We start from the raw sequence: 26,825 nt of genomic DNA, 5'->3' as shown, positions 1-26,825 counted from the left end.
CTGGAGTTGATTTGAGGTGTGGTGCTTGCATTTGGAAGGTTTTGCTGTGAAGGAAACATGCAGTCAAAGGAGCTCTCCATGTAGGTGAAACAAGCCAGAAAAGCCAGCAAAAACAGAAAAAATCCATCCGAGAAATTGCTACAACATTAGGAGTGGCAAAATCTATAGTTTGGTACATCCTGAGAAAGAAAGAAAGCACTGTCTCTGTCCAAAAATATATGGACCTAACTGTATATTGCACTACTGGAGTAATAATAAAAATAATCGCGGTTCAAGCTCCCGATATTAAAAAAAAGCAAAAAAACTTTTGATTACACTCTTTCTCTTAATATAAAAATATAGAAATTAAATTAAAAAAAATAACAAAATAGCAGCAACACCAAATATGTTGAGTCCACAAAAACAGGATTTTTTGGGTTGCTTACCGTAAAATCTGTTTCTCGGAGCCTTCATTGGGGGACACAGAGACCATGGGGTGTATGCTGCTGCCACTAGGAGGCTGACACTATGCACAAAAAAAGGTTAGCTCCTCCTCCGCAGTGTACACCCCACCGACCGGCAGGAAGTTCCTCAGTTAGTGAGAAAGCAGTAGGAGAAGTAACAGAATAGATTGAAAGCAGAACAAACAACTCAACTGTAACAAACCGACAAACATAAGAACAGGAGTTGTAGAACATGGGAGGGTGCTGTGTCCCCCAATGAAGGCTCCGAGAAACAGATTTTACGGTAAGCAACCCAAAAAATCCTGTTTTCTCGTTCGCCTTATTGGGGGACACAGAGACCATGGGACGTCCCAAATCAGTCCCTGGGGTGGGAAACAAACTTCCATCAGGCCAGTGGACTCGCCACCGCAGCCTGCAGAATCCTTCTACCTAGGCTGGCGTCCGCCGAAGCGTAGGTGTGGACCCTGTAGAATTTCACAAAGGTGTGAACCGATGACCACGTTGCAGCATTGCAAAGCTGCAGCGCGGAAGCTCTGTGGCGCACCGCCCAGGAGGCACCCACCGCCCGGGTAGAGTGCGCTCTGATCCCTGGAGGGGCCACTCGATGCTTGACCCGGTATGCCTCCAAAATTGCCGATCTGATCCAGCGCGCAATAGTGGCCTTTGAGGCTGGGTGATGAACAGAGAGTCTGACTTCCGCAAGGAAGTCGTCCGGGCTAGATACTCTCAATGCCCTGACTAGGTCCAGCTTGTCCAAAGACCGCTCCCGAGGGTGAGCTGGGCTCGGGCAGAAAGATGGCAGAACAATGTCCTCATTGAGGTGAAACGAAGATACCACCTTCGGAAGAAAAGAGGGCGGAGGCCGCAGAACTACCTTGTCCTGATGAAGGACCAAAAAAGGAGAGCGGCAAGAAAGTACCGCTAATTCCGACACGCGCCGGATGGAGGTAATGGCCACCAGAAAGGCCACTTTCCAAGAAAGGAGGGAAAGGGAAACGTCCCTGAGAGGTTCAAAAGGAGGACCCTGCAGAACCTGAAGAACCAAATTAAGATCCCAAGGATCCACGGGAGCTCGGAACGGAGGAACCGTGTGAGCCACACCCTGGAGGAAGGTTTTGACCTGGGGCCGGGAGGCCAGCGTTTTCTGAAATAAAATGGACAGTGCCGAAACTTGACCCTTCAAGGAACTGAGAGCAAGCCCCGCATCCAGCCCTGCCTGAAGAAACGCCAGAATAGAAGGGAGCGAAAAAACCAAGGGCGCGATGTCATTGGCCTCACACCAGGAGAAATAGGCTTTCCAAGTACGGTAATAGATCTTCGAAGAAGAAGGCTTTCTGGCGCGGATCATGGTATGAATTACCCGATCAGAGAATCCTGCCCGTCTCAAAACCTCGGTCTCAACAGCCACGCCGTTAAATTGAGCGACCGAGAATTGGGGTGGCAAATCGGGCCTTGAGACAGCAGATCTGCCCGTCGGGAAGCTTCCAGGGGGCGTCCGCGAGAAGGTTGACAATGTCTGCGAATCAAGACTTTCTGGGCCAATTCGGGGCGATGAGGATGACTGGAATCCCCTCTGCTTTGATTTTCTTCAACAACTTGGGAAGAAGAGGCAGAGGAGGGAACAGGTAGGGGAGCACGAACTGTGACCAAGGGACGGCCAGAGCGTCGGCGCCCACTGCCAGAGGGTCCCGAGACCTGGACACGAATTGTGGGACTTTCCTGTTGAGGCGAGATGCCATGAGGTCTACATCCGGGGTTCCCCACTGACGGCAGAGCAGATGAAACACCTCCGGATGTAGGGACCATTACCCTGCCGCGAGACCCTCGCGGCTGAGGAAATCGGCGGCCCAGTTGTCCACGCCGGGAATGTGAACCGCGGAAATCGTTGGAACAAAGGTCTCTGCCCATTGAAGAATTCTGGACACTTCCGCCAGGGCCGAGACACTCCGTGTCCCCCCTTGGCGGTTGATATACGCCACCGCTGTGGCATTGTCTGTCTGAATCCTGACAGGCAGGCCCTTGAGGCGCCTTTCCCAGTGGACGAGAGCTAGATGGATCGCCCGTATCTCTAGGACATTGATCTGCAGAGCTGATTCCTGAGTCGACCATCGACCCTGAACAGTGTGATTGCGGAACACTGCTCCCCAGCCGATGAGGCTGGCGTCCGTAGTGACAATCTGCCAGTGAACGGGAAAAGACCGCCCCAAGAGAATGAGGGGAGACGTCAACCACCAGTTGAGAGACCGCCTGATCCGGCAGGAAAGGCGAACCGGACGATCCAGAGACAGAGCCGACCTGTTCCACCTGGACAAAATGGCCTGCTGGAGTGGCCTGGCGTGAAATTGGGCAAAGGGAACTGCCTCTATCGCCGCCACCATCTTCCCCAGGACCCTCATGGCTGACCTGAGGGATGGAAATCGTGTGATCTGTAATGATCGCACGCCCTGCTGCAGGGAAAGAATCTTGTCTTGTGGGAGAAATACCCTTGACCGACGAGTGTCGAACAGAAGGCCCAGAAACACAAGGCGTTGAGTAGGGACCAGACAGGACTTTTCCCGGTTGACGATCCACCCAAAACTGGACAGGGTGTCTAGAACGATCGCCACACTTAGGCGGGCCTGTTGAAAGGAGGGGGCCTTGATCAGGATATCGTCGAGGTACGGAAAAAGAACGAGACCTCTGATCCTCAACAAGGCCATCAACGCCGCCATAATTTTCGTGAAGACTCTGGGAGCGGTGGCGAGCCCGAAAGGAAGCGCGACGAACTGGTAATGTTCGTGAAGAATCGCAAACCGCAGGAACTTCTGATGTCCGGGAAATATGGGCACATGTAGATAGGCATCTTGGATGTCTATGGAACCCATGAATTCCTGCTCCTCCATGGAAGCAATTACCGAGCGAACTGACTCCATCCGGAGTGGCGAAGGCGAACTCTCTTGTTGAGTAACTTGAGATCCAAGATGGGTCGAACTGTCCCGTCCTTTTTCGGCACCACAAACAGGTTTGAATAAAACCCTGTGAAGCGTTCCGATTCGGGAACGGGCACAATCACCCCGGAACTGAGAAGAGAGGCGATGGCCGAACCGAACCCCGGGACCAAGGCCGGATCCCTCGGCGGACGGGATTGTAAGAAACGATCCCGTGGAAGAGAAATGAACTCTATTTTGTATCCTGTTGATACAACCTCTCTGACCCAAGCGTCCTCTACTGAGGCGAGCCAGACGTCGCTGAAGAAGAGAAGTCGACCTCCCAATTGGAAGGGACCCACGGGAGACCGATGGTAGTCATGCGGACGTAGACCGTCCAGATCTAGATCTGGACGGTCTTCCCTGGGAAGAGTGGGACCGCCAGGACGGAGTGGGCCTGAAGGAAACCTTCTTTCTTTCCTGACGTGCCTGTGGCCTTTGCTGGTTGGAAGGGTTTTCTGCCGTATTGAAACGGCGGAAAGTCCGACAGGGACGAAACTGACGCCTTGGAGGAGGTCTGCGAGGCTTGGAGGGGAGAAGAGAACTCGTACCTCCGGTAGCGTCCTTAATAATCTGATCCAATTGTGATCCGAAGAGACGCACTCCCTGAAAAGGCAGATTGGTCAGAGACTTTTTAGAGAACAAGTCCGCCTGCCAGGCCTTGAGCCAAATTGTACGTCGGATTGCCACGATGTTACTTGACGCCTGAACTGCGCAAGATGCGGCATCCAAGGAGGCAGAAAGCAGATAATCCCCCGCATGGGAAATCTGATTGGCGAGATCGGCCAAATGCTCTGGTCGTGCCTTATCCAGAATGCCTGCCGAAGGTCATCTGCTCAAGTGGATATGGCCTTTGCTGCCCAAGAAGAAACAAAGACTGGACATACCGCTGCTGATGCCGCTTCGAAGGCAGATTTTGCTAGAGATTCTATGATCCTATCATTAGAATCTTTTAGCGACGCCACACCTGACAGCGGAAGGACCGTATTATTAGAAAGTCTGGACACGGGAGGGTCCACCGAGGGAGAAGCGGCCCAGTTGTCCGTGAGCTCTTTAGCAAACGGGTACAGCACGCCGAGACGCTTTCCTCTTTGAAAGCGTCTGGTCGGATCTTCTCTCTCCTTTGTAAAAATCTTTCCAAACTCAGAATGGAAGGGAAACACCCTGGATGGTGTTTCCGCCCGTCTGGACGAAACCTCCTGATCTGAGGATTTCGCAGGGGCGTCAGCGATGTCAAAGGTATGGTGAATCGCGGCAATGAGGTTTTGCACCGTAACCTTCATGTTCGCATCCTGGTCCGAATCCAGCTCTAAGACCCCTTCCGATTCCGAAAGCGCTTCGCCTGACTCGGGGGAGGAGGCCCGAGAGGGGGACTGCTGGGGACTATGGGGTGAGGTAGGACGAGGGGAGGACTCCGCCTGGAGGTCCTGCCTGGGCCTCTTGCGACTGCCGCTGGCTGGCTCAGATGGGACGTCCTGAGACGTGCTGGGTCCCGCCGAAGCTCCCAAGGGCAACTTGTCCAGAACGGCTACTAGGGACTGAGACACCTTGATGAGGTCTGCCACTGACTGTGATTGAGAGGAGGCCCAACCCGGCATGGGGGGCTCACTCGCCCCTGGGGCTATGGATGGCTCCTGAGCGGCGTCGGGCTAGACGCAGAGCGGGTACGATCAGACTTAGCGTTGGACATAGTGAAAAGAGAGGCAGTGCCGGACGGTTGGGGGACAGAAGGCAGAGAAGGGTGTCAGTCTGCAGGTGCAGAGCTACTCACGGTCCGGTGTCCCCAAGGGCGACGCTCTCTGATCTGGCTGCAGGATGAGGCCAGGCCAATCCGGCTGAAAAAAAGGCCCAGCGACCGAAATCCGGCAGGGAATGAGGTCCGGCTGGCAGGCTGAGAAGATGGCGACCACCAGGGAAAGGGCGCGCTGCCAGAGGGAGAAGAAGGGCGGAGCTCGCCGCAGAGATCCCCTTAGCACCGCCCGCTGTCCAATAGCAGACTGGTGTGAGGCAAGGGGGCTGGGAAGGCCTAGGACGGGCGGGAGAGAAGCCCGCTTAGAAGAAAGGGGCAGGGGGCGTGGCCGCGACGCAGCGGTAGGCCCGAGATGAAGCCGGGGCCTAAATTAATAGCGCCGGCCGCCTGTCAGCAGGGGGTCGGCGCGGAAGACGCGCCGCAACACCGGGCCACGTCCCTGCTTCCCACAGCCCGACCCCTGTATACCCCTGCCGGGATGAAGAAGAAACGGGGGGGGGGCGCAGAACAAGGCCCGAAAGAAAAGGGGCCTTCATGGATGCGGCGACCGTGGGGAGAAGCGGGCGCGCAGGCCCTACCGTGGTCCCCTGGCGACCGCCTTAGGATGAAAACGCCGGGGGACCGCTAGACCGCATACTCACCCAGGCCGGGGGCCACAATAAAGGTACCTGAGAATCCCACGCTGTCTGTCGTCTTTATGGAATCCACGCCTCGTCCAACCGTCAGGCTCTGGTAGGCGAGATGGTGGGAGGCGGGGGGCAAGGACCGTCCGTATAGCTGGCACGCACCTGTGCGAGGCTCCTGGTCCTGCCGCGGAGACCTATGAGGATACGGGGTGGCAGTACACGCCGTACTCATAGTCTCTTTGTGGGAGTACGGATGTGACCGTTCACTCCGTATCCCTCCGAAACCTGTAAAGGAACGACGCACGACGAGGTAGATAGGGGTCTAATAAAAGACCCGTGTCCACCTCCTACTGACACTAAGCTAAACTGAGGAACTTCCTGCCGGTCGGTGGGGTGTACACTGCGGAGGAGGAGCTAACCTTTTTTTATGCATAGTGTCAGCCTCCTAGTGGCAGCAGCATACACCCCATGGTCTCTGTGTCCCCCAATAAGGAGAACGAGAAATTTCAATAAACACAAAAAAATAATTTAACTTACATGGTGAATGTCAAACCATTTAGTTTCAGCACCTCTTCAGAAAATAATGTAATAAAAAGCAATCAAAATATTGGTTGCACCTCAAAATGATATTAATGAAAAGTTGCTATGCAAAAAACAAGTCCTGCCTAGAGATGGGTGGACCCCCGGATGTTCGAGTCCAGAGGGTTTGGCCGAACAGTTAAAAAAAAAAAAAAAAATCGAGTTCAAGTAACAGAACAGTACCTGAACCTGGACCCCATTCACTTGAATATGGGGCTCGAAAATCCACTGTCTCTGAACGGCGATAAAATTATTACCACCGTCAAATGACCGTGTGAGCCCGCTGCTGTCATCGGAGGTATAAAGTTTATCTCAGGTCACTGGTGTGGGCTGATGGGAATACTGCTCCCATCAGGCTATGCCTGCTGCCACTAATAACAACAAGAGGCAGAGACTGATAGGAGTAATCATCAGCCGGCAGTTGTGCTCCAAATAAATAATTAAAAAAATATAATTAGACTAACCAGTAATTCAGTTTCTAGCAACCCACCACGACAGCACACCTGGAGGATGTTACCCCTTTCCTAATAGGGACAGGAAATGACAAAGAGGTTAAATAACTCCTTCCACATCCTCCCCATCAGTGTTATTATTATAAAGGGACACAGGAGAAGGAATGGTTCAAATTATATTTATTCTCTTTAAAGAATGAAAATTACGCAAAGGGAGGGATCACCCATGCTGTCGTGGTGGGTTACTAGAAACCGAATTACCGGCAAGTCTAATTCTATTTTCCCCACGACAGCTCACCTGGAGCAGTACCCAAGAGTAATGTTTTATGGCAGGACTATAGCTCAGAGGACTTTTCTCCCAAAGGCCAAGTCCTCTTCAGACATCAGGTCTAGCCTGTAATGCTTGGAGAACGTATGGACCAAGGACCAGGCAGCAGTTCTGCATATCTGCTCGATGGAAGCAATGTCTTTCTTGGACCAGGAGACAGATGTTGCTCTGTTAGAGTGAGCCGTAAATTTCACTGGCAGTGGAAGGCCCTGGACATGAGATTGCTCTCTTGATCCAGTTGGCGATTGGGGATCTGGAAGTCTTCTTCCCCTTATTCTGTTTGCCAGGATATGCGTCTGAAGCTTTCTGGTGTGTGCTTGTGTCCATTCTACCATCTGGATGCAGTATGTCAAAGATCCGAGAACTGACATGGCCCATCTTAAATGACACCACTTTCTTGCTCTGTAGTATCTTTATCTTTGATTTTAACAAGATCTGTTTTTGTTTGGGCAAGAAAGATGTCTGGCTAAGAATGTCTTTGTTGTTGCAGGAACAATATCTGATTTTTTGAGGTTCACTATCCAGCCTAGAGACGAGAAGATCTGGGTCGTCTTCTGTAGATGTTCCTGTAGCATGGGAACTGAAGGAGGCACCAACAAGAGGTCGTTTAGGTATGGAACTATGCATGTGTGCTGACCTCTGATGTATGCCATGACTTTTTTGTAAAGATCTGTGGGGCCGAGGATAGATTGAACGGGAGGACATTGAACTGATAATGGTCTGTGTGCTCTCCCTGGGCAATTGCAAATCTTAGAATCTCTGATAAGTTGGATGGCTCGGGATGTGATAATATGCATCCTATAGGTCTATTGTCTCCACGACAAAATCTTGCCCAATTAGAGGTACTGTTGACCTGACAGATTCCATCTTGAATCTTCTGTATGTTATATAACGATTCAGGGATTTCAAATTATAACCCAATGAGACCCGTTTGGATTCTTTATGAGGAACAGATTTGAGTAATGTCCCGTTCCTTTTCCTTTCCGGGACTATGGAGAAGAGTAGCGTTGTCTATCATTTCTGGAGGATAGGAGGCAAACTCTTATCTTTATTCCTTCCCTGACTGATGTTCGAGTCCATTGATCTGAGCAATTCTTGTTCCACTGTGGAAGGAAGTCTGAGATGCGACTGCCCACCATGTTGGCATCATGGCTTCTTCCGTCTCTGGGAGTGGGGAAGAAAAAGATTTCTGTCTTTTCCCCCTTTCGAATAGCTCCAGTGACCCGACTTGCCCTTCCCCTTGTACTGAGGTGTATGCTCTTGCTGGGGGTGGAAGGGTCTTTTCATAGTATTCCTAGGTTCTGGTAAGGTCTTCTTTTTGTCCAAAGCCTTCTCTAACAGCTCATTGAGGGCAGGATCAAACATGTATTTCTCTTTGAAGGGGATAGAACACAGCTTAATTTCTGAAGTCATGTCCCTGCTCCCAGATCTCAGCCAGAGTGCTCATCTCACAGAGTTTGACAACCCTGACGATCTTGCTGCTATGCTCACGGATTCTGCAGAGGCATCTGTTAGGAACCCTGTTGTATTCTGGAGGAGAGGCAGAGAAGCTAGGATGTCCTCACTGGGAGTACATGTGGACAGGTGTTCCTTCAGCTGCCCCAGCCAACAGTACATAAATCGGGCCGCACAGGTAGATACGGCGCTGGTATTCAGTAAAGATGCCGAGATTTCCCATGATTTCCTCAGTAGCCCATCCATCTTGTGTTCCAGAGGGTCCTTCAACTGTGAGGCATCCGAGCAATCTGAACGTCGACCTTTGGAATCTCTGACCAGCATGATGCAGTCTCATCGTGCACAGGGAACTTGTCCTTCATCTCCACTGAAATGAACAGCCTCTTTTCTGGGAATTCCCATTCTTCTAGAACCAGGTCCCGGATATTTTTATGAATGGGAAATACCTGCTTCTTCCTGGAACGGAGATCCCCGAACATTTCTTCCTGTACCATCGGGGCAGTCTTCTCCTCCTCAATTTCAATGGTTCTCCTTACTGCCATGAGGAGTTCCTCTATATCACCTGAGGAGAAATATCATCTCTGTGTTGGGAGGCCTCTGGGTCCAGGATTAATTTGCCTTCTTCCAGAGATTCCACGAACCCCTGAAGAAGGAAATCCACACCGAAACGTGCGTTGGGGATCGGGCCACCTGCCTCCACCTCTTCAACATGACGGGTAATGATTTATGTAGTCATCCCATTTACTTATTTTGTTACTGTATGACTATGTAGCCACAGATCTAATTAGCCTCCTAGAACAGGGTGTTCTCTCGGTTGTTTATGCTCTCCATAGGTCTGACCAACCACTGGTACTATTTAGGACCAATGCAATTTTGTGTATAGGTCTGGGGTTTTTATCATTCCTGGTGGTCAGCATATTGGAAGAGCCTAGACTCTTTGCCAGCTACCCTATTTTTAGGATATAAAGGTACTTTTTGAATCCCTTATTTTTGGCCTATAAGGGATTGCTTTACTTCTGTGACTCTTTACTATATGCCCAACATGTTTTGATGTGGAAGCAGGGTGCTCATGTTACGATCTAGGGTACTTAGTTCACCTTATGATGCTCATACACTTGTTGCTTGTCTCTGCTCACTATATATTTTTGTCTTCTGCATATTAATGAATTTTTATGTCATTTTTGTATTAAATAAACTTTACTATTTTTGTAAATTAGCATAGACTCCATTCCTCTGTTTTTCTCTTCTTCCAGAGATTTGACTGGGACCGACGCTGCATCCTGAGAGTCATCATCCCTTTCCTCCTTTAAATTAAGCTTCTTCCTTTTTGCTTCTGGAGGGACACTGGGAGAGGGTGAGGGCTGGGAAAAGGCGGTCAGGGAGGTTTTTACCTCCTGTTGAATTAGGCCCTTAATCTCTTCCAACAAGAATGGTTGCTCCTCCCTAATGACTTTTTCAGTGCACTCTTTGCATAATGTCTTCTATGCGAAGAGGCCAGGTTCTTTGTACAGTCTGCACATCTTTGTGAGTCTTGGACTTGCTTCCTGGTGCAGGTTCCTTGTCCCCCTACAAGAAAGGGGAGAAGGAATAATAAGGCTCTTAGCCTGCACACCGGTATGGACACCCCGTTCCAGAGTACTCACTGGGACCAGGAGGGTACTGGGATCTGCAGATGCAGAGCGAGAGGAACCTGACATCTCCATGCCGATTACCACACAGTGGTCCTACCTTAGATGTCTTCCTTGTCCAGGGCTCCTTATGTGGGCACCTGTCCTTTGATTAGAGGACCTCTCTCCTCCAATGCCCAGGTGTGGGCGGGGTGGGGCCCACCGAAACCATCTGCGCTGTAATTTGCCAATGCATTCCAGCGTGAAACTCACAAATCCTCTCTGCCTGCTGAAGCCGGACGGCATGTGATGTCACATCCTGCTGCCAGCTTCAGAACCAGAAGACTTCGCGCGTGCGCGCCCAGCGTGACACGCTGCTCCACAACGATGGAGGAGAAGGGGCTGGAGAGCTGAGAGGCCTCCAGCCGAAGAATCCCCCACAGACCTTACCTGAAGGTGTGGACTGGTCGTGGGGTCCCAAGTCCAGGATGGAGACGGGAGCAACGCTCGGGGAGAAGTAAGTCTGCTCCCCCTGCTGCCTGGCTTGAATCTCTTTTCCTCCCCGGTGACTGTTGCCGGCACAACACACTGTGGATGACCTCTTCATCCCTAGTAGGGACCGGAAAGAACACTGAGGGGGAGGATATGGGAGGGGTTATTTAACCCTTGTCATTTCCTGTCCCTATTAGGAAAGGGTTAACATCCTTCAGGTGTGCTGTTGAGGGGGGATACTAGAGAAAAAACAGTGAGGGTTCCCCTGTATTTTTGATAACCAGCCAGGCAAAACTGACAGCTGCGCGCTGTCAGCGTTAAAAATGTTGGTTATCAAGAATAGAGGGGTCAAAAAAATTGATTTTTGACAATCAGCCTTGCTAAAGCAGACAGCTGGGGGCTGGTATTCTCAGGCTGATAAGGGGCTATTGATATTGCCACCACCTAGCCTAAAAACAGCAGCCTGCAACTGCCCAGAAAAGGCTCAGCTATTAGATGCGCCAATTCTGGCACTTTGTGGGGATGATGTCACCTTTGTATTGTCAGGTGACATCAAGCCCACGGCTTAGTAATGGAGAGGCATCTACAAGATACCCATCCATTACTAATCCTATAGTTATATTGAAAATAAACACACAGCCAGAATAAAGTCCTTTAATTGAAGAATGACACAGACTCCTTTAAGGATTCTAAATTAAACTATACTCCCGTAATTGCCCATTCCATTGAAGCCATCGTCTCATGTAATAAAACAAAAATAAAAAACAACCATATCCCTAACCTGTCCGTCGTTCTGTCCCACGTCGTAATCCATGTCTGGGGACAAGCAGTTTTCAACCTGGACGGTGCCAAGATGCGACCGTCCAGGGTGAGAACCATTGGGGGAGTGAGTTGCTGCGAACACAGCATCAGTGACATCATCGAGGTTACCACCAGTCACTTAGGATGCATTCCCAGCCGGGCGCCTGAACTGCGGTGACCTCGGTGAGATCCCCACTAGCACAGAGAGAAATAGCCTCATGGCGCAGCGATGAGTGCACCGCAGTTCACCGGGAGAAATTTCTCACAGTGAACTGCGGTGAACTCTGTGCTGCACCACGAGACTTTCTCACTGTACAGTACTCGCTGTTTATCCCCAGACATAGATTACGGTGTGGGACAGAACCACAGACAGGTGAGAGATGTGGTTGTTTTATTATTTTTGTTTTATTACAGGAGACTATGGCTTCAATGGAATGGGAAATGACGTGAGTATGGTTTAATTTGGAATCATTAAAGGAGTCTGTGTCATTCTTTCAAATAAAAGACTTTATTCTGTCTGTGTGTTTATTTACAATATAACTATAAGATTAGTAATGGATAGGTGTCTTGTAGACGCCTCTCCATTACTAAGCCGTGGCCTTGATGTCACCGAACAATACACAGGTGACATTAACCCCACAAATATGAACCCCACTTGCCACTGCTACAGGGCAAGTGAGAAGAGCCGGGCAAATAGATGAGCCTTTTCTGGGCGGTTGTGGGCTGCTGGTTTTAGGCTGGTCGAAGGGCCAATATCAATGGCCCCTTACCAGCCTGAGAATACCAGCCCCCAGCTGTCTGCTTCAGCAAGGCTGGTTGTCAAAAATGGAAGGGGGGCCCAATCCGCTGGTTTTTTAATTATTTAAAAAAAAACAAAACAGCATGGGGTCCCCTCTATTCTTGATAACCAACCTCTCTAACGCTGATAGCTGAGGGTTGAAGCCCCCAGCTGTCAATTTTGCCTGGCTGGTTAATAAAAAATACAAAGGACAGTTTTTTGTTTTCTTTAATTTAGATTGCAGGTGCCGACTGATGAATACTCCCATCAGCCACTCTTGCTCTCACTTTTATTAGCGGCACCAGGCGTAGGCTGATGTGAGCAGTAGTCCCATCAGCCCACAACAGTGACCGAAGGTAAACTTTATACCTCCGATCACAGCTGGGGGCTCACGCTGTCTCATTTGACAGCGTGGGAATTGTGGCTGTCTGACTGGCGGTAATGATTTTACCGCTGATCAGAAGCAGTGTTTGCTGCGCGGTCATACACATGGCAGAGCGAAAAACACCTGGCGTTCAGGGGGCCGTACCTGAACAGTAACATGGACTTCCAGGTGAAGTCCGTGTTCGGTGTCCGTGCCTGAACAGTATGTGTTCGGTATGGAAGCCGATCTTTACTGTTGAGATTCGATCATCTCTAGCCCTGACATAGTTTTCTTTTTTTTTTTTAACAGTTATAAAGCACATGTTTAACGTACAACAAATGCCTTAAAAATGAAATACAAAATCCATGACTGAATGACATTTACAATTTGTTTCCCTTTTTTCAGTACCATGGTTTTGCAAAATTAAAAGGTGTAATTCAAAACTAAAACTTGTCCCCGCAAAAAAAAAAAAAGCCATCATACTGCTGTTGACAGAAAATTAAATGTTATCGCTCGTAGAAGAAAAAAAAATCAAGTGCAAAAAAGAAGCTTGGAAACAGCAGGGAGGAGTTAGCTATTAGGCTGGAACAACTCAGTTATTATCACCCCTATACCCTAAAAGGGTAAAATTTGTGGTGAAAATCCACCACAGAAATGGACATGCTGCAGATTTCACAATCTACACAGCAGATGAACCTGATGTGAAAGAGCCTAAGGCTGGTAAGTTACCGCTAGAATTCCGGAATTCCACTCCGCAGGAAAAATCGCATTTTAAATTCCCGCGATTTTCCCGTGGAAAAACTAGCGATTTGCAAGCGTAATTAGCTTGCAGAATGCTAGCATTTTCCAAGCGATCTGTAGAACTGCTTGGAGAACTAGTGTGACCAACTTTTTATTATTGAGGCTGCCTATGCAGCATCAGTAGTAAAAAGATCTAATATTAAAAGTAATTTAAAAAAAAATAAAATCGGGTTATATTCACCTTCAGAAGTTCCACGCAGCGTCCCCAGGCCTCCGCGATGCTCCGGCAGGTCCCGCTCTCAGTGATGCATTGCGGCAATGACCTTTGATGACGTCGCGGTCTCGCGATACCGCTATAGCATCGCGAGACCCGACGTCAGCAAACGTCATCGCAATGCATCACTGGGAACGGGACCTGCCGTGTGTATCGCTGAAGCCTGGGGACGCTGCGCAGGAAGTCGGAAGGTGAATATAACCCGATTTTTTTATTTTAATTTATTTTTTACAGGGATATGGTACTCAGAGCCCGGAGGACAGTCTCCTCTCCTCCGGACCGTGGGTACCATCCGCAAATGTTCCGCTTATTTTTCGCATGGTGGGCACAGCCACATGGGTAAAGTAAGCAGAACAATGAATTCCTATGTGGGCGGAATCGCCGCGATTCCGCAAATTAATGAGCATGCTGCGGATTTTTCCGCGGTGCGATTCCACCGCGGGAAAATCCCGCAGCATAAGCACAGCATAGTGGAATCCCACAGGAATGCATAGGATGCTGTTTTTTTGCGTTTCTGCGGTAAAAACTGCCGCAAAAACACCTGAACGTGTGAACGCAGCCTAAAAGAGATGAACGTGTGAGAAATAAGCCGTGTCTGCAGTATATGCAAGTGATCTGACATATGGTGGATGTGTTAATAACATAGAATACTTATCACATACATTATCTTGCCAGTTGGCTTCCTGGCATAACGACAATGGAAAGAGTGCTAACGAATACGTTGTAATATCACTTTAATGGGCAGTTGTTTACTGCAGAAAGGATATAAATATTTCGTTTTCCGAGGCCGGAATTGTCACCAGTGTCCCGCCCCATAAGCAGAATGCATGTAAAATGTTTGAGCTCATTGTGGAAAAACAAATTAAAGATTCAAGAGCCGAACAAAGAAGGAGAACAATATTATACTTCATTCCAGCACATCCAAGTGAGATACAGCCATCTGGCATCTGTTCATTTATATTCAACTACTGGCTCCACCATAGACTGGAGGAAAGTTTCACTAGAACGCGAGAATCTCACATCTGTGCCACAGGAGATGGCGCGAGCGAAAGGAAAGTTAAGCGGAAATGAGGGAAAGTTTTGATCACTGACATTTTTAAAGGAACAACTAAGTGCTTCTATTGTGGAAGAAAAATGTGGAGTCCCATTTCCTAAAATATTCAGTTGTAGCAGAAAACCTTGATCAATCATATCAGCTTCTGTACACACGAGGACAGATGGAGCACTGCTACTGAGAAATCATTTGATTATTTTTTTCTTGTTTTTGAAAACCCTGGTTAAAAGGAAAGTGTCATCAGAAAATGACCATTGTTTAAAAAAGGATTTTATCTTATTAAATTTATTTCCTTAATTTTACATATCTGTATCTATACAAAAAAATTGAAATATTGCAAGTTTCACACTGATCAACAGGCCAAATATTAGGGTCAAGGTGGGAACCCCTGGATCTAGGTATACTGCTCAGTGTGATTTGTGTGGGAAGGGTTTGGCTGGCATTATAACGGTTATAAGGGCTCTGGTGGTCGCTACTTTTAGGCTGTGCGTCCACGTTGCGTTTAAGCGTTTTTGCCGCTTTTTTTCCGCAGTGGAAACGCTTCCAAAACGCATACCATGCAATCCTATGGGATTCCGCAGTTGCTGTGCTCATGCTGCGGATTTTACCACGGCGGAATTGCATCGTGGTAAAATCCGCAGCATGTCCATTAATTTTGCGGAATCGCGGCGATTCCGCAGCCATAGAATTGCTATGCCCACAATGCGAACAGTGAGCGCTTCATGTGCGGATGGTACCCAGGGTCTGGAGGAGAGGAGACTTAAAAATGCTGCAGGCATTTCCGCAGCATTTCTGCAATGTGGGCATTTAGCCTAAGAGGCACAGGAGCAGAATGTTGGGGACCACTGCTCTATACAAACGAGGGTCTGCGTCAACTTAATGCTACTAACGTCCACGTGAAGAACAGGAAGTAAAAGTTTAATATTAGTTACCGGTTTGAAACTTACAAGTTGTTTTTTTTTTTTTTTTTAATGTAGATATTGATACTATTTTTTTTTTAGATTTTTGAAAAAAAAATTAAGAATATTAATTCAATATAAATCAGCCATTTACTGATGACATTTCTTTTAAAAGGGAACCTTTTGCAGGTTTTTGTACCAGTGCAGTGAATGCCCAATGACGCAGTGAGATCAGGACTATGCATCTGTGAGAGTGATGACCCCTCTGAGAAAAAGAACTGGTGTGCGATGAGTTACTGTGCAAGTTTCCAACCAGGTGAGGTAGGTCACTCAGACAAGAGAGACCTGTCAGTCAAGGAGCCTTGGAAGACGACAAGGATCTGTATGTGCAGGGAACACTTGTGCCTAGTGTGAATAACAATTGGATCATTTGGAACAAAAGCAAGTATTACAAAAAGAAGGTATACATTTAATCTGAATTACAGTGGCCTAACAGATGAGTATATAGAACAAAAACTTGGTGGAAGGACCATTTCAGCAAATTCAGAGGAGCAACACTGAGCAGTGAGGACCAATTTATGCATCCATTCAGCTAACTGTAGTCTATGAACTCTAGGAAAATGTTGATGTTTTTATACACAGATTATCTGCATCGTATGTAAGGAAAGCTTAATCCATACATGGAATAAAAGCGGAAAATTTTAATATGAATTAAAGGCGTTGTATGTGAGGCATACTGGCACGCGTCACATTTATTAAAAGCCTAGGTAACCCCTTTGAATATTCATTATTAGAACATATAAGAGGGTCCATCCTTTACCGGTTAGTTTTTGCAATTAACTACACAGACCATCATCGTAGAGGACCAATCTCCCCTATTTATTTCAGTGGTTGAAGTGTAATGATTCATTTATGTGAATATGAACATTCACTGGTGGTGAGCAACCACAGTTGACACCAGAAGTTTATGCACACGATATAAAAAGACACACATCCATGTTTTTCTCAATATCCGACATGAAATCAGAATAAATCTTTCCCATTTTAGGTCAATTAGGATTACCATAATTATTAATACTTACCCAATGCCAAAATTATGAGAGAGAGAATGTTTTAAGACAATTTTTATTAAGTACTGCAAAGTCAAAAGTTTACATACATTTCATTAGTATTTGGTACCATTGCCATTAAACTGAATGACTTAGGTCAAACATTTGGGATGTCTTTCCACAAGCTTCTCACAATAGTTGGTTGGAATTTGGGCCCATTGCTCCTGACTAAACTGGTATAACTGATCCAGATTTGTAGGTCGCCTTGCTTGCACCTGCCTTTTCAGATTTGCCCATAAATTTTCAATAGGATTGAGATCAGGGCTTTGTGATGGCCACTCCAAAACATTGACTTTGTTATCCTTACGCTACTTTTACACTTACCGCATTTTTTGCCGCAAAAAAGCTTGCGGATCGCCGTTTTTTATTTTTCCAATACTGGAGAAAAAAAAAAAAAATGGCGTTCCACAAAACCGGAAGGGACGGTGCACCGCAAAAACAAACTTTCGTTTGTTTTTGCGGCCCCATTGTTTTTCAATGAGGCTTTTTATGTTTCTTTTGGAGTAATGGTTTCTTCCTGGCAGAGTGGACTTTCAGCCCATGTTGACAGAGTACTCGTTTCACTGTGAACATTGACACAATCTTACCAGCTTGTACCATCATCATCACAAGGTCTTTTGCTTTTGTCCTTGGGTTGATATACACGTCGGACCAAAGCACGTTCATGTTTGGAACACAGAACCCGTCTCAATCCTGAGGGGTATGATGGCTGGATTCCCATCTTGTTTGTACTTGAATATAACTGTACATATGAACGAGGCACCTTCAGGTATCTTGAAATTGTACACAAGGATGAGCTAGACTTGTGCAAGTCCACAATTCTCTTCCTGATATCTTGGCTGATTTCTTGAGACTTTTCCATGATACTACACAAAGAAGCAGTGTGTTTCAGGTGTGCATTAAAATAAATCAACAGGTGTATCTCTAACTCAGATGTTGCCAAAAAAAGAATAACAGAGGCTTCCAAACACATGACATCATATTTAATATTATAATAATTTTACTATAATAGTAACAATATATATTATTATTTAAAGGCATAGTAATCTTAGTGTATGTAAACGTTTGACTTTGCAGTAAGTAATAAAAATGCATTAAAACATTCTCTCTCTCATTATTCTGGCATTTGACAAATATTAACAGTTATGGTAATCCTAATTGACCTAAAATGGGAAAGCTTTATTCGGATTTCATGTCAGATACTGAGAAAAACATGCATATGTGTCTTTTTATATAGTGTATATAAAGTTCTGGTTTCAACTGTATGTCTGATCAAGATCATCTCAAACCAGACAACTCCTCTTAATGTGGATCTCCCCAATGAAAGTTTTAGATTGAAAAGACAACTCGTAAAACTCAAAGCATGAAGTTTGGCAAAATATGTACTCAGTACTGATCTACATGTAGTATTACAGTATCTCCATGATATATTTCCCATAGTGCAATAATTACAAGTAACACTCGTAATTCGTTAAAAAAAAAAAAAAAAGAAATACCTTATCAACGTGGAAAATTAAATCCAATTCACAGACGTTTTCAAAGCACTTGTCCAACGTTTCCACAAACACCTGAAAAGTAAAGATATGCGATGTGGTGAGACAATGATGAAACCATGAAAACGATTTTAAATTTAATATTCTAGTAATTCTATTTTTTAGTAAATACTTTTAGTCTCCTCATTTCCAAAACTTTCAAAAGGATAAAATGCAAAAATCTATAGATACACATACTCCTCCTGTATACACCGAAGAATAATCCATGTGGCAGAACAATGGGCAGATACTCCAAGGACTTACTGATAGGGAATATAGATTATGAGCCCCAGTGGGGACAGTGCCGATAATGTCTGTAAAGCGCTGTGGAATTAATGGCGCTATGTGAGTAAAATAATTAAAAAACTAACAATAAAACTAATTCTGCAAGAAAATGTGAAGATCCATAATCCAATGTACCATGCTTGCAGAAAAAAAAAAAAACACACACACAAAACAAAACTTCACACAAATCTGATTTCAGAAATGTTTAAATGACAATGAACCCTGTGGTTTCATTGTCCATTTTTTCAAACAGATGGTTCTTCAGGAAACACTCCTTGTCTCTGGCGAATTTTGGGGCTTTTGTATTTCTGATCGGGATTTTTTTCTTTAGCAATTTTTGGACATTTCCTAAAGCATTTGGACTGTTTTTTTTCCGCTGGCATTTTTTGGTTAACGTTCTTCTGGTATTTTTTGGATGTCTTTATTGACACTTTTTGTAAATCTATTAAACAATTAATAAAACGTTCACGTTTGTATAGTATGCAGCATCTTCCTAGCGAAAAATGCCTAAAGAGTGGTCAGCTCACTACTTTTAATCACTTAGTGTCTTCAAAAGCATGAATCGTTTAAGAGAAGCCTGAACATACGAACAAAAAGTCATTTTTCAATTGAAATAAATAGGATGAGTCTTTAAAGTATTTTTTATAGAAATTTTACAAATAAGACCCTCCAAAAACAAAGGGAAACAATGCATTGTGAACATGGCTTTAGAGTGCATAGAAACGGGCCTGAATACAACACCATGAAAAGCGTGAAAAAATATGCAGTGTCCTTGAAATATGAAGTATTAAGAAATATTCCAGCAGTCGCTTCTATGGAACAGTAAGGGTGTAAAATCTACAAAACGCATACAATTCCATACACGAGAACTGTGTTGGGGTAATAGGAAAATTTGTCTCAGCTGCTAATATTTGGGAATATTTGGGAAAACAGCCACTTGTGCCAACATCCTAATAAGTAATGAGTAGAGGTGCCGCACATCAAGCTGTCAGCATATTATGTCTGATGAGCATCATTAAAAGAGGTCCTTCCACCAGTTTTAGCATGTTACACCGAACACATCATACAAAATGCGCAGGAGGAAAAATAGCGTAAGAATAGGGTCTTATCCAGTAATCAAAGATGGTATCGGTACATGCTGACCTGATCCAAGGTTGAATGCCAGCTGCAGATCCACGGGTGATTTCACCAAAGTAGCAGAAAAAAAAAAAAAAGGTTACGGTCTAAGTCCGCGCTGCCAGGTGATTATGAAACGTCACACGCCAGAAATAAAATAAAATAACAGTTCATTCATTTGTACTTACTCTGCGTTTCGAAGTGTAACCCACTTCTTCAGGAAACAAAAACAGTATCAAATATATGTTTTTTTTGTTTCCTGAAGAAGTGGGTTACACTTTGAAAAATAGAAGAACTGTCATTTTATATTATTTCTGGTGTTTGACATTTCATCATCAGCTGACAGAGCGGATATAGACCACAAACTTTTCATTCAGAGCTGAATAAAATGACTATTTTTAAAATTTTCATCTCTGTTGCGAACATATTAGTTCATTAAGTTTAGGTTATAAAAGCCCAACATGGTTTCACCGGGTCTCCGGGAGTGTGTAATTTTTTCTCTGTATGACGTTGGCCAATCATAAGCAAGCCGTGTCATGCAGGGGGAAAAAAGAACGTATCCCAGAAAGTCAGCAGAACAGGTTTCTCCTGTGCGATGTACTGCTCTCAGCCCTTATCTCTGCACCCACTGTGTAGAGTAGATCACGCCAGAACTTATTTCATTTCAACTTCCAAAATTCTAGGCATACACTGATCTGTAGTGAGGTCCATAAATTTTGGACAAGTTTACCAAGTGTGAAGTACACATTTTACATACATGTACACATTGTAAACACATACATTAATGACTACTTGAATGAAATTCATTTCTTACATTGGATCCAAGAGACCTCTGGGAAAAAGTGCCAGAAATGCAATAACTATAACAAAGTTAATGGTTTTATTTTAGGAATAAATATACAATACTTATAAAGAGATTTACTAAGGAATGGTTTGATATACTGGCATCTAGATCACACTAATCAAACACAGACCAAATGACTGTTGCAGCGCCTTCACATGTTCAAAGTGACCAAATATCTCTAAATGAAGCTAGATACATGCTAAAAAGGAACTGGCTACTGTCTGGTTTACAAAATATTTGTGAAATGAAAAATATACTTATACGATTTCTTAAAGGGAATATGGCAGCAGGTTTTTGCTATGTAAACCGAGAGCAGCATGATGTTGAGGCGGAGTCTCTGAGTCCAATGATGTGTTATTTACCAGGCTGTCTGTTGCAGTTTCCATAAACTTAGTGTTTTTTTCAGCAGGAGATTATGTCTACAAGAGTAAGTGTCTTGTGCCTCCTAGTCAACTGCTCTGTGTAACCACACCCTCACCACTGATTGGTAGCTTACTGTGTATTCTGTACATTGACAGCTGCTATTCAGTGGTGTGGGCAGGGTCATACAGAGCTCAGCATTCTGAGCACTGCTATATCTGCAACAGAGAAAACAGTGATTGTATAAAAATGAAAGCATGCAGACCAGGAAGTAACACAGCTGGAATCAAGGTCTATGCCCCCACAATGCTGCTCTCAGACTACATAACAAAAACCTGGTGACAGATTCCCTTTAACTCGTAGCCAAGTATAACTTTGTATGACCTTACGTGTGTTATTAATAGAGCTTAGAAGTATAATCCAGGCCCAGTATTACACAAGCATCATGACAATCTATAAATGAAGTAGAGGGATAATTTAACAAGAAATAACTTTTAGCGTTTTTTACTTCTCTGGAGAGCGTAGGCATAACTCTCCTGTCACTTCACTTAATAGAGCTGCCCTTTATATTATTCTCACGTTACGACTTTAGTTAATGCTATGGGTACATAATGGTGTCTTTTTGTAACTGGGCTTTGTTCCCAGATTTAATCATGAACATCAGAATGAAAACATCCATTGTTCAGACCATCAGAGGCTTTGTGCGCAAAAGAAATGGTTGTGTTACAAAGTAACATTTTTTGTTTATTTCCCCAACTAAACAATTATTTAGGGAAGAAAAATAACGAGCCCACGCGGAGCTTTCATCTGCCCCACACATCTCTGGCCTGAATACAATCTAAAAAGGAGTTGTATCGAGGAGACACAATGCATTTTTTAGGGGAGATACGTCAATTGAAAAACAGCAAATGCCACTGTATACTACGACTAGTACCAAGTCACAGGCTGGGCCACATATGAACACAAGACTGTATTCACGAGCCATTTTTTAATGTAATTTTCCAAAAACATGGCATTTTGACCACATTTTGACAAAATCGTGGCAAAAACATATATTAGGAAAGCATTACGTCACATGGACTAAAGATACCTGACGTGGCAACCCATCAGCCGGCAAGGACATTTTTGTTTTATGGCTTCTCGCATTTTTTTTTTAGTATAATTGATGTTTTTTGATCAATAAATGAGAAGTTTTTACTATATCATACCATGTGCAGCAGTTTTAACAGGCAGTGTCACAGCCACAAAGGATGACGCATTATCGGTGGGCTATTAGTTTGTGGACACATCAATTACAGAATCTGCCTTGGAAACCACCCGATCTCTCTGATCATTGTGCATTGAAATCCTTTCAGACTCCATCCAATTGAATGTTGGTAGGTTAATTAAAGTTTTTAGGGAAAAAAAGTGCGCCTTATGATCCGAAAAACAATGTCGTTATCCGGTTCTGGAAACCATGACTTCACAGAATCCGTTACCATCTCATTTGTTGCACATTTTCAACCTCTCTTTGTTTTTTGAGTTTCAGAAAAAGATAATAATCAGATGGGGACAAATAAGGAGAATGTGGATGATGATTGACAATTTCAAAGCCAATTTCACTGAGTTTTTTCAAAACAATACGAGACTTGTGTGTGGCACATTATCCTGTAAAAACAAGACACTTGGAAAGTTTCTGTGGAAGTACCAATCTTTACCTGACATGGTTAATTTCTCTTAATCGCACTTTCTAAATGACGCAACCTTTTCTGCTCAAACTTAGAACCTGGGTTGTCAAATTACAGTAATACTTGTTTCTATAACAACGGAATTTATTTTTCTTTAGTAGAAATAATCAAGGTCACCAATTTATCAATATCTCCCCGTATACAGTAACTGCTCAGACTGAAATGTAAAGATGATGGAGGAGTCAGAAAAAAGGATTATTGAACCACCATGTCTCCAGACACAGCAGAGCTGGCCGTACTAAACGGTTTCTTTAACTCCCCATTATACCTTTGTGACTAACAAATGGCAGATTGTAGCCCCCTTGAATGTTTCCAGAGTTCCACACTTATGGCTAGCGCACAGATATTCCCAAGAAAAAAGCTCAATATAAATGGTTATAGCATGCAGTCCTTAGAGGGGTTGTCCATCACACAGACAAGCCCTTTTCAATTACTATATTCTCTCATACAAAATAAAAACAGCTCATACATACCGCCGATTTCAGCGCAATTCCAGCTACGTCAGCATTGGATGTCACATGAATACTGCAGCCAATTAGTGGCCACTAATGAGCATCTTCATTCTTACTTCCTTCGGCTGAAACAAACATCCGGAGAGCAGAAGCAGTTCTGACTTCCTTTGGATGTCAGTTTGTCTGAATGAAGTGACAGTGAACTGGCTCATTAGCAGCCACTGTTGTCTGCAAGGATCATGTGACGTAATGTCACACAACTACTGGGGATCCCTGGGAAGGGGGAGCGGCGGGTCACAGTAGGCAGGAGCCAGCTGCTGCTGTAACTGTGCCCACTGCTAAAGAGAAATGAATGTTCACTGAATGAATATTTGTTTCTCTTATAGTACGCACAGTTACAGTCATAGCTGCAGCCGCAGGCTTCCAGCAGCTGTAAAAAAATTTTTATAAAAAAAACCTCCTACTTATCTTCCCTGCACGCCCTCACAGCATCTTGTTCCAGCGCCAGCAGCTCCTGCGGCCTAGCGATCACATGTCACCGGTTAGTAGAGAGAGGTGAATATTCATTACTTTAATGAGCCGGGACACATGATTGCTCAGCCGCAGGAGCTGCTGGCCCTGGAAAAGGATGCTGCGAGGGCACACAGGGAAGGTAAGTAGGAGGTTTTTTTATGCTATTCTCATGGGGTGCCATGCATTCAAGGATAGTGATGAGGAGCCAGGCATACCAGGACAGATATAAGGAATCATGCATACCAGGACGGGGATAATGGAACATGAATATAAGGATGGGGATGAGGAGCCATTAATACCAAGACAGGGATGAGGAACCATGTAGACAAGGATGGGGATAAGGAGCCATGCATAGAAGGATGGGGATAAGGAGCCATGCATAGAAGGACGGGGATAAGGAGCCATGCATAGAAGGACGGGGATAAGGAGCCCGTTCATACCAGGACAGGGATGAGGGGACAATGCATACCTGGCTTATGCTCGAGTCAATACGTTTTCCCAGTTTTCTGTGGCAAAATGAGGTGCCTCGGCTTATACATGGGTCGACTTATACTCGAGAATATACGGTAGTTCAGTTTGGATTTCCAGAAAGAATGGAGCCAAGATGTCCATGCAATTAGTGTAGCTTCCCCAAAGAATCTGAACACAGAAGAGTCAGAGATAGCTAGAGGCCGCGCAAAATGGTATCGCCGGCTGTATGTTGCCCCCAAGCCACAGGTTGTGCACCTCTGAGCTACAGGATGTACTTAAAGTTACTTTACCAAATCAACATGGATCAGTTTGTTCTTTTAGAACATGATTACTTTAGTAAGATGGAAAAAATTACAGTGTTTACATGGAAACTCTTTAAAAAAACGTAACCAGAGGAAAATTAGTGATCAATCATTTCCACACGGAGCATTACTAGAATATCAATTATCCACGAGAATGTAAAATATTTCAGTTTGTTGAAATCGTAAAACTCAATCCAAATTTAATTCACTACAGATGTAAAAAAGGACAATGTACAACATACAAGTCAGGCATAGGAAATCAAAGCTTATCACTAGTGATGAGCGCAAGTGCTTGGGGTGCCCAGGTATGCACAGAGTATCACGGGTGCTCAGGTGACATGTTTGAGTCCCCATGCCCGCATATTTCGCGTCTGTTAGTCACAAAAGGTGGGAAAATATGGGAAGTTCCTGCATATTTCATGGCTAAACAGCCACGAAACATGTAGCAGCGGGGATTCAAACAAGTCACTTGAGCACCCGCAATATCCGACCACCCTAGGCAAACCCGAGTATCCACCACTACTTATCAGCCATATGAATAGGATAATATGCAGCAGTGTATACAGTACTCATTGCCATCAGCATATTACTGTCAGACTTTGACATGTGACACTATGGTAAATTTTCAAAGGAATTAATAATAAAAGAGGGAGGAGGATAAATTGTTCCTCTCCTCCTCCTTTCGGCACACTCTGGTGTGTCAGCAATGCATCGGTCAGTGTGACACAGGCCAAATGCAGGGATGAGTGAAGGTACTCCCAGATAAGGATGGGTGACATGCACCAGTATTAAACACTGTTTTTGCACACACTGCACTAACACATACAATACTGGTTTTAGCAAAATAAGAATGCTTTTAAAAGTAGAAACGTTAATAGTTTATTTTGTCAATTAAAGTGAATGAATAAGAGAATCCTAAATCAACAAGGGAATTATTTGGTGAAACCACCCTACAATGTCAGTGCAGCACTAAAGCATCAGTTCTTCTAGGTACACCAGCACACAGTTTTTGAAGTAACTCTGCAGAAAGTTTGTTCCAAAAATGTTGGCGAACTAACCACAGGTCTGTGGATATAGGCTTGTGCGAAACTTTTTGCCTTTTCATTTAATCACAGACAAACTATGTTGAGATCAGTGCTTTGTGGTGGCTATATCATCATATCCAGGACTTCTTGTTCTTCTTTCATGTCACAAGTCATACACCATAGCCAGGCTGAGCAGAACCAGAACATCTAAACACAAGTAAATTATGTGGCATCAGTAAGGTCTCTACCAAACAAAGATGCAAAAGCAGAATGAGGACAGTAGACGCAGTGGTCCACCAAAGAAACCTAGTGAAGCAGATAAAAGCTTACTTCCCTGTGACTTTGGCAGGTGTCCAACAGTGCCATCAGCTCAGAACAACCAGCTACCAGCGTGACCCAGATGCACCAGTCTACTGTTCGGAGAGGTCTGGCCAAAAGAGGTCAATAGAAAAATAGCAGCATGCGCTCTGGACTAATGAGCTGAAATTTTACATATTTGGCTGTGACAGAAGGCAGTTTGTTCGCCAGAGGGCTGGAGAGTGGGACAATAATGAGCATCTGTAGGCAACAATAAAGCATGGTGGAGATTCCTTGCCGGTTTAGGGTTGCAGTTCAGCCAAAGGCACTGGAGATTTCATCATGATTAATGGTGTCCTCAGTGCTGAGAAGTACAGGATACTTATCCGTTATGCAATACCATTATGCAGTACCAATTGGGACTAAATTTATGAAGAGACAGAAGGATTTCCACAAGTCTGCATTCTCAGGAGATCTGTGATTAGTTCTCCCTACCAGAGTTCCTTCAAAAATTGAGTGCAAGCATACCTAGAAGAATTGCTGCTTTCATACTCTTATTTTAAAGTCAAAAGGTTGGTCACCCCAAATATTGATTTTGATTTAGATTTCTCTTTTGTACTTTGCAATTTGTAAATTGATTATACAAATTAACACACTTCTATTATTTAAAAGCATTCTTACTTACAAAAGTTATGGCAAATGCTGCAAGGTACTGTAGGTGACAAAGGCGTAAATAAAAACATTATTAGAAGCTTGATAACAGGTTCTTATGACATTACGGGCTAAATTTGTTTGAAAGGATTTATTTAATTTTTGATCAGCCTTTGCAAAGTTATGACTCTTTGTAATTCCTTATTTACCTTACTTTACTTGCTTCGCTATCAAAAAACATGCTTAAAGTGCTGTATTAACTGATTAGTACGCACTCCTTTCAAAGCTGCTTTGAACTGCTGATCTAGCAAGAATCCATACACTATTAACAGACACTTTCCCTGTCTGAGCATGGGGGAGAAGAGTTGAGAAACTCTCGCAAGAGTGTGTGTAAATAATGTTTGAGTACGGTTTCTTACAATACATTTTTTAAATATGTATTGCATATTGTGGTGTAGTTACCACTATGTCAGCTAGGGGGCGCTGTGTGGGTGTCCCAGGACGGGTGTACAGGCACATTCAGTGTGGTAAC

The 26,825-nt window shown here is 44.7% G+C and overlaps 1 protein-coding gene across 2 annotated transcripts in view; it reads right to left on the bottom strand.

The window, feature by feature from the left end:
- The window catches only part of AP3S1 (adaptor related protein complex 3 subunit sigma 1), a 106,501-nt gene that overhangs the window by 20,336 nt on the left and 59,340 nt on the right, over positions 1–26,825 (bottom strand). For both annotated transcript variants that reach the window (XM_073553211.1, XM_073553182.1), the window contains exon 4: positions 18,215–18,286. In XM_073553211.1, coding sequence (XP_073409312.1) covers positions 18,215–18,286 — 72 coding nt within the window. The remainder of the gene's footprint in view (positions 1–18,214; positions 18,287–26,825) is intronic.

The sequence above is a fragment of the Dendrobates tinctorius genome, unplaced genomic scaffold (genome assembly GCF_039654945.1).
Source record: "Dendrobates tinctorius isolate UK_male_01 unplaced genomic scaffold, ASM3965494v1 ptg000003l, whole genome shotgun sequence".
Classification (NCBI taxonomy): Eukaryota; Metazoa; Chordata; class Amphibia; order Anura; family Dendrobatidae; genus Dendrobates; species Dendrobates tinctorius.
This window is presented reverse-complemented; position numbering and strand designations above follow the sequence as displayed.